General features: G+C 42.7%; 1 protein-coding gene across 1 annotated transcript; it reads right to left on the reverse strand.

Moving 5' to 3' along the window:
• Positions 1–5,258: 5,258 nt before the first annotated feature.
• On the reverse strand, positions 5,259–11,781 carry LOC116990155. The gene is made up of 4 exons (XM_033047696.1): positions 11,345–11,781; positions 8,957–9,256; positions 6,497–6,802; positions 5,259–5,537 (listed from the first exon to the last, which is right to left on the reverse strand). Exons 2-4 carry the CDS (start codon positions 9,174–9,176, stop codon positions 5,326–5,328), a joined length of 738 nt encoding a protein of 245 aa, XP_032903587.1. The 5' UTR covers positions 9,177–9,256; positions 11,345–11,781; the 3' UTR covers positions 5,259–5,325.
• Between the last annotated feature and the right edge of the window lie 2,507 nt (positions 11,782–14,288).

The following is a 14,288-nucleotide window of genomic DNA, read 5'->3' on the forward strand; positions in this document are numbered from 1 at the left end:
TAAAATACTGGGAACTTAGCAGGTCGGGCGGCATCTCTGGAGCCGTTGAGTCATAGAACATGGAAAACGGTCCTTCAGCCTATGTTGCTCCCACCGGCCAACATTTCCCATCTACTGGGCCTGTACTCGAGTGTAGAAGGATGAGGGGGTTCTCATGGAAACATACCGAAAGGCCAGGATAGAGTGAATGTGGAGAGGATTGTAATGGCACATTTTCAACTTTTCCAGTTACCATTCATACATAGTTAGAGTTGGAGTGATCTTACGCAGACCCAATAGAACAGATCTTCCGGTCGTTATTTCAAGTTTAGTTGGTTGTTTATTGAGGTAGTTGTACAAACAAAGGAATGAACGTACCAGGTTTTCCTAATTCTGCATGCAAGTCGTAGCTGGTTGCTCTGTCCCCGGTCTGGTGAAAACTGTATGCGCTCCCTCCCTGTGCCTGCCTCATGTGCCCATACACATACACCACCTTGTGCATCTAATGACCGCCCACAAGTGTCCAAAATAATACCGCAAGATATATCTAAGCAAAATAATATGATATGCTGACAATAAACATAAATGGCCCCAAAGCACCGGCCCCTATTTGTCCTACGTATATAACAAAACAATTACTGATAAATAATAAATGGAGCTATATACATTACACTAGCCCATTTTCCTTTACACATTTAAAAAAAATGGTATTTACTATATGCTGGCATTTAATCCTCTTTAGTGATTCTTCAATCTTCTCTTCCTTCTTTTTATTGTTATTTTTAGGGCCACCAATACCTAGGCCTCAGCTTCTTGGAGCATGCATATCTTTGTTATCGGTCTTTCCAAGATGTTGTTTTTGGTCTGAAGTCGAACTATGCGCACAAGACCTTGTGCATCTGGTATGGTCTACAATATTCCGCCCATTAACCAGGAGCCTCGTGGTGCAGTGGAATCAGCCACGACAACAATGTCACCTGGAGCAAAGCTTCTCCTTACGGTTGACCACCATTGTCATTCTTGGATTAGGGGCAAGTATTCTTGTGCCCACCATTTCCAAAAGAGGTCTGCCATATATTACACCTGTCTCCATGTTCGTTTAATGTACGTCTTCCTTTCCAAAGAGTCCAAGTAGTAGTATTGGCTTGGTCTTCAACAGAAGAAGATGGTTTAGTGTGCGTGCTTCAAGGTCCATTGGATCATCAGAACTCTTGGTAACGGGTGGATCATTTAAAATTGCTTCAACTTCACAAATTAAAGTTTGCAATCCTTCATCATCCAGAACTTGTTGGTTAAGAACAGAGCACAGCACATTTTGAATCATTTTGAACCATGCGGATCAATCGGACCCAAACACCGCCCTGATGGGATCCTACCGGGGGTTAAAGTACCACCTTATCCCTCGCTGAAGCATAGCACTCTGGATCTTGTCCTGATTCAAGTGCTTCTCTCAATTCTCTTTCCGCTCCGATAAAATTTGTACCATTGTCTGATCTTAAAGATGAAACTTGACCTCGTCGACAGATTAATCTTCGTAATGCATGGATGCAGGAGTCTGTGTCAAGTGTAGATGCAACTTCAAGATCTACTGCCCTGCTTGCCATGCAGGTGAAGATTACACCATACATTTTAACATGACTTTGTCCTCTCTTGATCTCTAGAAGACCGAAGTAGTCTACTCCCACATCTGTAAATGGAGGCTTGTCTGGTAGAATCCTCTCCAGGGGCCAGTCAGCCATTTTTTGTTCTCCATCTCTTCCCCACTGTCGTTTACACACAACACAGTCTGTTATGACCTTTCTTGCAGCGGAGGTCGCTTTGATAATCCAGTATTTTCTACGGAGGTGAGACGGCATATGATTTCTTCTTCCATGTCCGAGTTGTTCATGGATATGTCGTAACAGTAGTGTTGATATGTGAAGGTCCTTCGAGACACTGATAGGATGTTTGGCCTCTTCAGGCATCGCTGGTCTATTCTGGCAACCGCCTATCTCAGAAGTCCATCATCCAGCACCGGATCTAGCTTGTACAAATGACTGCTTCTTTTGACACCATTTTTACCAGCTTCTAGTACTGATAGTTCTTCTTTGAATCCTAGTCTTTGACTGAAAGATGACCACGCTTTCTGCTTGGAAAAGATCTTCAGGACATAAACACTGTCCGCGGAGTGTTGTTTTAAAGACTTGCATCTCCTTTTCAATCCTTTTCTTTAATTTGCCAGAATCTTTTTCAAAGCTACTCACATTCTTAGTCTGTCATGGTAGACCACGACAGCAACAGGCCACGACAGCGATAGGCAACGGCAGCGGCAGCGGCAGGCCACAGCAGGGGTAGGTCAGGGTGCAGGCATTGAAAACCAGTTGAAAGAATGAATGTCACGAGCAAAAGAACAGGAAGTGAACCAAGGACTTATTTTATATACACAGCAGATGGGTGTAATCTACATTTCTCTGCCAGGGTCAGTGGGAGGATATTCAATTGTGGCATATCCAAAGGAAAGAATTTGGAGGGCTGTGGGCAAAGGAGTGAGATTAGCTGGATTAAATAAAACAGTAAATTACTAATTGGCCAAAAGGCTTCCTTCGATGCGATAACCATTAAGAGATTCAGTGAACTATATTAACTCAGCTCATGTCTATCTATTACGGTGCTGATTTACACAGGTTGCATTCGATAGCCCACCAATAGAAAGTGTTCACAAAGATTATCCCAAAATAATTAATGAAAGATTACCATGAAGAATTAAATTGTAATCTTGCTTGATGGAGCTGATGGGAATTTTGGCGATACAGGTATACGTTCCACAGTCACTGACCAAACTTCGTGTGATAACAAGTGTGCTGTTCCCTTCTGTAAGTTCGTGATGCTGGAAAATTCCTCCTCCATCTTTCCACCATTGATACTCAGTAGGATTTCCAGTGATGTCACATCTGAGAATGACCAGGAATCCCAAGGATCTGTTGTCTTTCAATATCGAAACATCTGACAGTTTTTCTGTAGAAGAAAAAAATGTTGCTGAACTATAATATTCCTGCCTTGACTCAGAATGAATTCCTGCCCAATAACATTGCACCAAGTGTGTACAAATGGACGTATTTCTTTATGTTCACATACACAAAGATATATATATATAAATATAGAAATTAAGAGCAGGATTTGTATTTCAACCGAAGCCTGAATTGCCATTGAATGAGTTCATGACTTATTGTAACCTCAACTCCATATTCCTGTCTACCCACAGTACCAATATACCCCGTGCTTATTCTTTACTTACTTAACGGCTTAACAATATTACAAAACACAAATCCTCTACCTCAAAAGAAAAATAGGAGAGCCAGAGAGATCTCATCCCACATTGATATATTGTGATGGTGCGCAAATTGCAATTGGTCCAGGTTCTTGCAAAGGACCTGATATGAACCATAACCAACGTCTCAAAGCACTTCTTCACCATGGACCTTAGTACCACCAGTCAGTGGTTATTGAAGCACTTATGGATTGCTCTATCACCTTGCTCTTATGACTGCCCTTGAAGCCTCAGTAATGAGAGGTTGAAGATGTCCGCAAAATCTCCCGCCAGTTGGTCCACGCATGTTTTGAGAATGCAACCATGTACACCATCAGGTTCAGATGCTTTCCAAGAGTTAACCCTTCTGAAGGATCTTCTGACATCGGCAACAGAGATTGCAATACCATCATGAGTTATGGAAAGGAGCGTCAGTGTTCTCCCTAATGAAGCATGCGTGGAACACATTAAGCGCATCCAGGGGTGACGCCTCACTGTCGTTTGATCTGCCACTTGATTTTGCCTTGCAGGAACTGATGGCATGCAAGCCCTGCCACAGCTGCCGAATGTCTGTCTTGTCTTCCAATTTAGAGCCAAATATTGCGGACCTCCTGGTTCATCCAAAGCATCTGGTTGGGGAATTCTCGGAATGGCTTTTGTGGGAACACGCCCTTCCCCACATGATCTTATGAAGCCGGAAACAACCGTGGCGTGTTCGTTCAGGTCCATTGCTGAGTCCTTGAACATCGCACAGTCTACCAATTCTAAACAATCCTGCCTCCCCTGACCTTGTTCAACCCTGGACAACACTAGGGCTCAAGGTAACTGAAATGTCCTTTATTTTGCTTGTCGTTATTAAAGTGATTCCCGGACTCTCCTGCCATCTCAAATCCCTCATCAACTTGATCTGACCCAACACTATTCATGAATAGGCCAGGTCCCATTGCTTGTGACCTAAACAGGTTCCAGCTCTGGCTATGCTTTGGTTCAAAATTCTCAATTCTCCATCTCATTCTAAAATTTCAGAAGGGCTTTATTTCCCTGCTTCAGACACTTAATCCTCAGCTTCCTCAATTCTAGCTTCTTAAATGTTCTCAGTTTTATGCCCCTATATTGTCAGCTGAATTTCCATTCTCTGGAATTCATTCCCTGAACTTCATTTTCGCTCTACCTCCAAGATGATATTTAGCCATTTTCTCACACTGTGTTGCTCGACATTAAACCTATGAAGGCTTCTTGGAAATTCCTTTGGTCATTTAAAAATGCACAAATGAAAACTGTTGTTCCCTTTTAGTGACATGATTGCATGAGACTATCAATATCTTCGCACTCAATTTGTATATTGATGTCACTGATACTGAAGCAAAAATCATGCAAGATGCAAAAAGAGCAGCCTGCAACTGAAAATGGAAACGGGAGAGGAAAAGACAATCTAAGAATTTAGATTAAAAGAGACACAAAGTGCTGGAGTAACTCAACCGGTCAGGCAGCATGTCGTGAGAACATGGATAGGTAATGTTTCGGGTTGGGACCAGTCTGAAGAAGGGTCCCAATCCAAAATGTCACAGTCGTGTTCTCCAAAGATGTTGCTCAACCCACTGAGTTACTCCAGTACTTTGAGTCTCTTTTTTTTGTAACACAACATCTGCAGTTCCTTGTGACCCCATAACGTTTTTGATTATTAGCTATTACGGGATAGTGCATTGACACAGCACCATGGACATTGCACCACCCTCCGCAATAGGAAATTCCAACCCCTAGGTTTGATAAACACTTCACTTTCTCCCATCGCAGCAGTAAAGGGATAGAGAGTGGATTGCGGTCCCGATTGAACTCTTCCATGGTGGCTGCCTGAACGGCAGCTTTCAATGCCAAGTATTTCAGTATTTATTCCATCATGTGTTCTTTAATGGAAATAACCAACACAAATTCTATACTCACTATTTTACATTTTGTGATATGAATAGTGAAAATTACCTACCAAAGATAAGCAGTCGTAATATTTTTATCTCTTCGTCATTTATAAGAAATGTGTAATTTCCGTCGTCACCATGTTGTAATTAATTTATCATCAGAGTGCCCATGGAAGGATTAAACTTCAAACGGGACTTGAACTGGTCAGTTGGTTCCATTGTTTTGTGACCCGGGATGTGACTTAAAATATAGTCGCCATAGAAGGTCCAACTGATATAATTCTTACTGGGATCAACTTTGAGTTCAGGATCCAATAAAACTGATGAACCAAGGACACCAATTACTTCTTTTATTTTATCTGTATAGAAGAAAAATAAATGTACTCATTTAAACACTGAAACATTGACAAGTATAACTAAAGCAAATGAATACATACTGTACCACGTGAGCAGACACTGGAAGAATTTGCTGGGTTTACGGACTTGGCTATTGATTAAACATGTAATATCAACCTAATATCAAAAATGCTCCTTTCCTGTGTCTACCTATCACCATACATAGACACACACACACACACAGACACACACTCAATTTGAAGAAAGTTCCTGACCCAAAACGTCAGCTATCCATATATCTAGACTGAAGAAGGGTTTTGACCTGCAATGTCACCTATTCCTTTTCTCCAGAGATGCTCTCTGACCCGCTGAGTTACTCCAGCTTTTTGTGTCCATCTTCAGTTTAAACCAGCATCTGCAGTTCCTTCCTACACTGAAATCATCAACATCAGGTAACTGACTTTCCCCATTGTGTCAGAACTGGCGAGGTCCATTGAAGCTCATCCATCTGTAATGTTGACTCAGTCTATCTTTTTCTGCTGTCATGTCCTGGCAATGTTAGGAATTTCCTACAGCTCTGCTCTTCAGTTATCACAATCCTTATTTGCGCTCTCTCTCCAACTTCTCTTGTTAATCCATTAAACAGATCACTCATCACTGACCGTTTATCAGCAACGCAACCTTGGTCTTACCCCATTACAAATATTCTCTCTCCTATCCCTCCCTCATCATTCTCTCTGCATCTTTTTCCATCCCACAAATAGTGTGGTGGAAAATCCGATCACAATTCCAAGTTGAATCCTCTATGAGTTGATATATTTATCGCAGCCACGGAAAGTGACTGTGCGACCGCAGTCAACATCTAGTCCAGCAGTGTATACTCGACGAGGCACAGTATACTACTTATTCATTAATGGAAACAAGCACAGATTCCGCCATCGACAATTCAAATGCAGCATCTCCAACAGGTGCAACTACTCACCATTGAGAAGTAATTGCATTACTCTGAACTCTTGTCCATCCACAGAAAAGATATAATCTCCTTGGTCACTGGCTTTTAATCCGTTTATTCTCAGTCCACCAGAAGAAGCAAAAAACTGTAAGCGGTTCTTGAACTGGTCACTTGGTTCCATTGTGGCAATATTTGGGATGTGATCCATAATAATGTCACGGTTTTTGTTACTGGCGACAAATGTCCAAAGAATTTCATTCTTGTTGGGATCAACCTTGATTTTAGGATCCAATAAAACTGATGAACCAAGGATACCAATCACTTCTTTCATTTTAGCTGATTAGGATAAAAGAAAACCTATTTAAACCAAGGTACTAATGAAACATTGAAATGTGGCAGCAAATGAAATAATTACAATACATTTGTGTACATTACATGAGGAGAGATTGTGGAGCTGAACTCTAGTTCATGATCCAACTCGGAGCTCATTTTCACAAGTTTACATTTGTAATATTAATAATTCGACTTGGCTAAATTGCCTTAAATAATGTAAAAGATCTGGAGGTTTTTAACATAAATGTGCACTCATGCCTGTGTTTCTTTTGAGCTGGTTTAAGATTCAGTTTGCCCCAGTCAGATATAGTTGATTGTGAACACCTCTACAAAATCTTCAGGTCACCTTCTCTGCACCGTTAACAACCCAAGTTCCTGCATTTATGGCATCCTCTGGTAGCGGTAGAGTTGCTGTCTTACAGCACTTGCAGCGCCAGAGACCTGGGTTTGATCCCGACTATGGGTGCTGTCTGTACGGAATTTATACGTTCTTCCCGTGACGACATGGTCTTTCTACTAGATTGTCAGTTTCCTTTGTAGGTAAATTGATGTTTGCATACTTGGTTTAAGTGTAAATTGTCCCTAATCTGTGTAGGATTGTGCTAATTTGTGCAGATCATTGGTCGGTGCAGACTCGGAGGGCCGAAAGGCCCGTTTCTGCGCTATATCTCAAAACAAAACTTCCTCCCATACACTTTACACCTTTTCTATGCAGCCCAAAATAAGGCACAATACCCCAGCTGACCTTTGGGTTCATATCAGGTCAGCATAAGTTCCTACAAAGGTCAGCTGGGGTATTGTGCCTTATTTTGGGCTCCATAGAAAAGGTGTAAAGTGTTCTCAGCCAAAAGGCCAAGAAACAATTCTGGCAAATGCCTCAATTCACCAAAAGGTGCTAGAATGCAAATTGTTATATTACCATTCATTGACTGACATTAATATATTACTTGCCTTGCATGTTAAGACTACAGATACCAGACCTGCACAATTGTATTGGAAGCAAAATCATGTAGATATGGCAGTATGGAATTGAAAGAGGAAATGAGAAGGGCAAAAGTTATCAGCTAACATTGAATTGAATTTTTAAAATGAAGATCAATTGAATTGCTACAGGATTGATAGTAAGAGATGGTGACTAAATATAAGGGCGGCATGGTGACGTACTAGTAGAGTTGCTGCCTTACAGCGCCAGAGACCCGGGTTCGATCCTGACTACAGGTGCTGTCTGTACGGAGTTTGTACGTTCTCCCTGTGACCTGCATGTGTTTTCTTCGAGATCTTCAGTTTCCTCACACACTCCAAAAACGCGCAAGTTAATTGGTTTGGTTTAAATGTAAATTGTGCCTAGTGAGTGTAGGATAGTGTTAGTGTACGGGATCGCTGGTCGGTGCGGACTCGGTGGGCGGAAGGGCCTGTTTCCGGGCTGTATCTCTGAACTAAATAATTTGGAAATCACCTTGTCAGCTGCGAAATTTAAATTCACATTATGAAAAGAATGGTGACAATGAAACTAACAGATTTACATAAATATTCACCTGGCTCACGTGCTCTCAGTGAGAGAAGTCTGTTGTGTTTACCAGGCCTAGTCAACCATAACATTACTGAAGCTGATCACCCAGTTCCGATGTAGATTTTCTATTTGTAACATTGACTCAGTCTTTCTTTATCCATGAGTATGGGATGGCATGCTGGAAAGTTCATAGTGTTTCCACTCCTTTATTTATGCTATCGCTCTTCCACTTTAAACAGATCACATTGTAAACATTTTATCACGGAGGCAACTCTGTTCTCACCCCCTTAAAAGTATTCCCATTTGTCTGAAGAAGGGTCTCAACCCTGAAACGTCACCCATTCCTTCTATCCAGAAATGTTGCCTGTCCCGCTGAGATGCTCCAGTATTTTGTGTCTACCCTTTGTTCTATTGTTCCCTCCCACCCCCAACCTCTCTTCAACAACTTTGAACTCACAAGTGCAGCGGTGGACGTTGGATCATAATCCCAAGTGAACCGCTCCATAGGATGGCAGGTATATCATAGCTGACTGAATGTCTAACATTACAGTGCTTGTTCTACCAGGGCAGGCTTCCTACAAAACTATTCTTGAAACCAACAGCCGCATGTTTTACATTCTTCACCACAAAGAAGTGAAAAGTCTTACCAATGACAAGCAGTTGTATTGTTTTCAAATCTTTGCCATCTACAGTTAAGGTGAAATTTCCCTCATCACTAGCTTTTAGCCCATATATCATCAGCGCACCATTAGTAGCATTGAACTGTGTCCGGTTCTTGAACTGTTCACTTGGTTCCATTGTGAAGAGACCTGGGACATGATCCAAAATAACAGTGCTTTCGTTGCTGCCATGAAAAGTCCAAAACATCTCATACTTGCTGGGATCAACCGTGATTTTAGGATCCAGTAAAAATGACGAACCAAGGAAACCAACCACTTCATCCGTTTCTGCTGATTAGAATAAAAATAAAACAATAATTTGAACTGTCGAGGCATTAAAACGTTGAAATGCAGCAACAAATGAAACAAATACAACAGTCAAGAACATATTACGAACGGTGAAACATCACCTATTCCTTTTATCCAGTGACCCACTGAGTTGTATCCAACAGTTTGTGCTAATATTATGGGGTTATTTAGTTGGTATTCAGGATCTGGTTATATGTAGTTTTCTCTTAATGAAATGGATAAGATCAACTACTTCAGCAATTATCTGAGAGAGAACAAATGTTCAGGAAAGTTTAGTGAAAATATACTGTAAATGAGCAAGAGTAAGAACCACTCGAGTTCATGCTTTTCTTTATTCATATGATTCTGTTGGCCTCGTACAGTTTCTGCTGAATTTAAGCACCTCTGTAAAATCTTCCCATAAACTTCCCTGTACCAGTTTACAAACCTCAACTCCTTCAGTCATCTTCATCAGGGGAATCCCCTCTGCACAGCATTATAACCTTTCAATAGACCCCAGAGTTGGGCACAATACTCCAGCTGCCCCAATCCTTTTTTTGGTTTAAAATCATTTCCTAGCTTTTTATTTTCTCATATCAAAAACTGTGAAAAATTATGCCTCAGATCTCCTTTAAATGTCATATTAAACCTCTGCCCTTTAGTTTTAGAGGCCCGTGGCATGGGAAATAAGCACTGGTTATCTATACCTCTCAAAACGTTATGAACCTGTATCATGTCAACTCTGTTTCCTTCCTCCGAGGAAAAAAAAAAATTAGTTAAGACCAAAGTTGGACCCTTGAAGACTGAAAAAGGTGAATTTAATATGGGGAACAAGGAAATGGCAGATAAGTTGAACAGGTACTTTGGATCTGTCTTCACTAAGGAGGACGCAAACAATCTACCTGATGTACTCATGGCCAGAGGATCCGCGGTGATGGAGGAACTGAAGGAAATCCACATTAGGCAGGAAATGGTGTTGGGTAGACTGATGGGACTGAAGGCTGATAAATCCCCAGGGCCTGATGGTCTGCATACCAGGGTACTTAAGGAAGTGGCTCTAGAAATCGTGGATGCATTGGTGATAATTTTCCAATGTTCTATATATTCAGGATCAGTTCCTGTGGATTGGAGGGTAGCTAATGTTATCCCAATTTTTAAGAAACGCGGGAGAGAGGAAACAGGGAATTATAGACCAGTTAGCCTGACATCGGTGGTGGGGAAGTTGCTGCAGTCAATTATAAAAGATGAAATAGCCACACATTTGGATAGCAGTAACAGGATCGGTCTGAGTCAGCATGGATTTACGATGGGGAATTCATGCTTGACTAATCTTCTGGAATTTTTTGAGGATGTAATTAGGAAAATGGACAAGGGAGAGCCAGTGGATGTAGTGTACCTGGACTTTCAGAAAGCATTTAGAAGTATGAGAGGGGATCTTATCGAAACATATAAGATTATGAAGGGTTTGGACACGCTAGAGGCAGGAAACATGTGCCCGATGTTGGGGGAGTCCTGAACCAGGGGCCACAGTTTAAGAATAAGGGGCAAGCCATTTATAACGGAGACGAGGAAACACTTTTTCTCACAGAGGGTTGTGAGTCTGTGGAATTCTCTGCCTCAGGATACTTTCAAGAGGGAGCTAGATAGGGCTCTAGCAGAGTCATAGGATATGGGGAGAAGGCAGGAACGGGGTACTAATTGAGGATGATCAGCCATGATCACATTGAATGGTGGTGCTGGCTCGAAGGGCCGAATGGCCTACTACACCTATTATCTGTTGAAAACAGCCCCAACCTACCTAATTTAACCTGATAAATCAAGTCCTCCAATCAAAGTAACATCCTTGTGAATATTTTCTGCAACTTTCTAGATTATCTAGATTTTTTATCTGCAGGGAGATAGTGGGAGAAATGGCTGCACACCAGGATAGAGCAGTTTTGTTTGCTGGAATATAGTGCATATTTTCAGAAAGGATACACCAGCTTTAAAGACCAAAATAGATTAATTAAGCTAATTCCAACATCTGCAGTTCACTGTTGGAATGTGAGGTTTATCCTTTCATCAGCAGATAAAGAAATTGACCTGGACCTATGGCGTTAACTCCAACTTGGGGTTGAGTCGTGCCATCTGCTTCATGGTGTCCTGCCTGCTAGCTCTGACCAGAGAGTTGATGTTCTTTTTGCTGCAGTCTGCTTCAGGCAGTCACTCCATCTTTTTGGTGGTCTTCCTCTTGGGAGGTTTTCATGGACACGTGCCGCAGGAAGAGATAGACTGGTTAGTATAATCAGCGGTTAAAACCCTGGTGCTGTGTTGGCTTTTCATCATGATGCAGTTTTACTCATAAGTAAGCTAGGCGGATGAGCGGTCCTCCCCTAGCCACCCTGATCTGTTCGTTCTTGCTGAATAATCAGCAAGGTAACAACCCCCACCACCGAGAAGGTAGATCAGTACGTTTACCCATAATCTCACAAGTTGGTCGTCCCCACACTGATTGCTAAACTACATGCTAAATGTAGTATCTAGCAAGATGCTACCAGAGACGGTCTCCTCTTTCTATGGTCCATCATAGAAATATGATAAGACAAAGTGGGTTTAGGGGGTCTATAAAGAAATTATGGACACAAAAGGTTGGAGTAGGTCAGCGGGTCAGACCAGCATCCCTGGTGAAAAGGGATAAGTGACTTTTTGGGAGGAGACCCTTCTTCAAACTGGAGTCAGGGAAGAGGGAGACAGGGACATAAGGAAGGGCAAGGTCAGCAAAACAGATGTTGTGAAGGATATAGAAAAATAGGTGCTGGGAGTAGGCCATTCGGCCCCTTTGAGCCAGCACCACCATTCAATATGATCATTGGCTGATGATGTAAACTCAGTCCCCAGTACTGATGTACAATGTACAATGAATGGTTCATTGTTGGGCTGAGGGGAGGGAGGGAGGGAGGGAGGTGGCAAGAAGGCGGACAATTCATGTTTAAGAAGGAACTGCAGATGCAGGAAAATGGAAGGTAGACAATAATGCTGGAGAAACTCAGCGGGTGAGGCAGCATCTATGGGGAACCTAAGTAACAATTAAGTTTAGTTTTAACACAAAATGCTGGAGTGACTCAGCGGGACAAAGGGCAACTTCTCCACCTCCCAGCGCGACACGTGACGGACCAACGGCCGCCGCTCTCCCGCCCTCCTCACGCGCCGGCAGCAGCAACGGCCAACGGCCGCTCCACGTGACCAATAAACCCGAGCGCAGCCGCTCGGCTCAGTGCGGGCGCGTCACGTCACCAACCCCCCCTCCCCCCGCGACACGTGACCATCAGACCCTCGCTCGGCCATCTCCGGGCGCGCCACGTCACCACCCCCCCCCGTGACACGTGACCATCGGACCTTCCTCGCTCGGCCATCTCCGGACCCGTCACGTGACGAGTGGACAACAACCTCCCTCCTCGAGGGGGCGGAGGACATATTGTATCAGGGTATCGGCCGACGGCCTGTATAGGTCCGGTAAACGGTGCTCTGGCACTATTCCCTGCTGTTACACAATGATGGGAGAGAGTGGGTCTAGTGGTATGGAGGCCAGTGGAAGAGAGGATAACGAAGAAAGTGTTGAGAAGGAGTGGGAAACCGTGGGAGCACGGGGTAGTCCCAGGAAGAGCAGCCGTAAAAGAAGGAAAAACAATACTGGTGGATCGGAGAGTGAAGACAAGGAACCAGAAAAGGAAATGTCGTTAAATGTAGTGGTGAGGTTTGAAGGAGAAGGAGGAGTAAAGAAGATAGAGCCATTGAAGCTGACAAAAATAATCAGGGCCCAGGTTGGGGAAGTAAAGTATGCAAGAGTGCTGGAGGATGGAAACATGCTAATAGGGTGCAACAGTGAGGCTCAAGTTGAAAAGGCAATGAAAATGAACAAGATTGACTAAATCAAAATAATCAAAGTATTGAGAGTAGGAGAACGGAGGAAGGCAGGGTGTAAAGGGGTTATCTATGGAATCCCTCTCATAGTTAATATGAGTTAACTGGTTCAGGAACTCAGGAAGAGATGTGAATTAATTATGAGTGCCAAAAGAATGACCAAAGGAGCAAAGAAAGAGGAAACTGAGTCAGTCCTGATTGAATTCAAGACAGAATCCCTTCCAAAAGTGGTCCATTTTGGATTCATGCGATATAGTGTAAGAGAGTATGTACCCAAACCAATGAGGTGCTTCAAATGTCAGAAATTTGGGCATATAGGTAAAATGTGCAAGGGGGCGAGGGAATGTGCAAGGTGTAGTGGGGACCATGAATATGGTCAGTGTGGAGAGGGGGTCAGACCAAAGTGCTGTAATTGTGGAGGAGAGCATAGTGTGGCTTACTGGGGCTGTGAGGTGATGAAACGTGAAGCTGAAGTACAAAACATAAGAGAGAAGGAAAAGGTCTCCTATGCAGAGGCAGCAAAAAAGGCTGACCCTACAAAACAGATGAATGAAAGAAGGATCAGGAGGGAGCAAGATATGGGCATAATGGAAACAATAAAAGAAAAAGAAAAGAGTATATGGAAAGAAAAGAAAAACCTGGTTATATTTATAGCAGGAGTAATAAATGCGACAGCAGAAGTAAAATCCAAAACAGAAAGGATCCAAATCATTGTAAAGGCTGCAGTCCACCACTTGGGCATGGCAGGATTGAAGTGGGAGGAAATACATGATGGTCTCAGTATCCAGGCGAGCCAAGAGTCAACAGTGTGTGGGTTAATAATATTCATGTTAATCCTACAATGGAATGCAAGAAGCTTGTTAGCCAATGGTCAAGACTTTAAGCAATTCATAGACAGTAGGAAGGAAAAACCAGATGTTGTATGTATCCAGGAAACCTAGTTGAAACCAAGTTTAGATTTTGTTCTATATGATTATGTTACAGTGAGATGTGATAGGGGAAATGGGGGAGGAGGGGGTTGTGCCACTTTCATTAAAAAAGGGATACCATACAAGGTATTAGGAATTGGGCAGGAACAGGAATATGTGGTAATAGAAGTGTGGTCTGAGAGGAGGAAAATAGTGGTAATAAA

The sequence above is a fragment of the Amblyraja radiata genome, chromosome 30 (genome assembly GCF_010909765.2).
Source record: "Amblyraja radiata isolate CabotCenter1 chromosome 30, sAmbRad1.1.pri, whole genome shotgun sequence".
Taxonomy (NCBI): domain Eukaryota; kingdom Metazoa; phylum Chordata; class Chondrichthyes; order Rajiformes; family Rajidae; genus Amblyraja; species Amblyraja radiata.

Bases quoted from the DNA above. Each gene is read 5' to 3' on its own strand.
- LOC116990155 (XM_033047696.1), bottom strand. From the start codon at position 9,176: ATGTTTTGGACTTTTCATGGCAGCAACGAAAGCACTGTTATTTTGGAT. The intron at 6,803-8,956 runs GTAAGACTTTTC...TATCCTAATCAG, and splicing joins AATACAACTGCTTGTCATTG to CTAAAATGAAAGAAGTGATT. The intron at 5,538-6,496 runs GTGAGTAGTTGC...TCTTCTATACAG, and splicing joins AATGCAATTACTTCTCAATG to ATAAAATAAAAGAAGTAATT.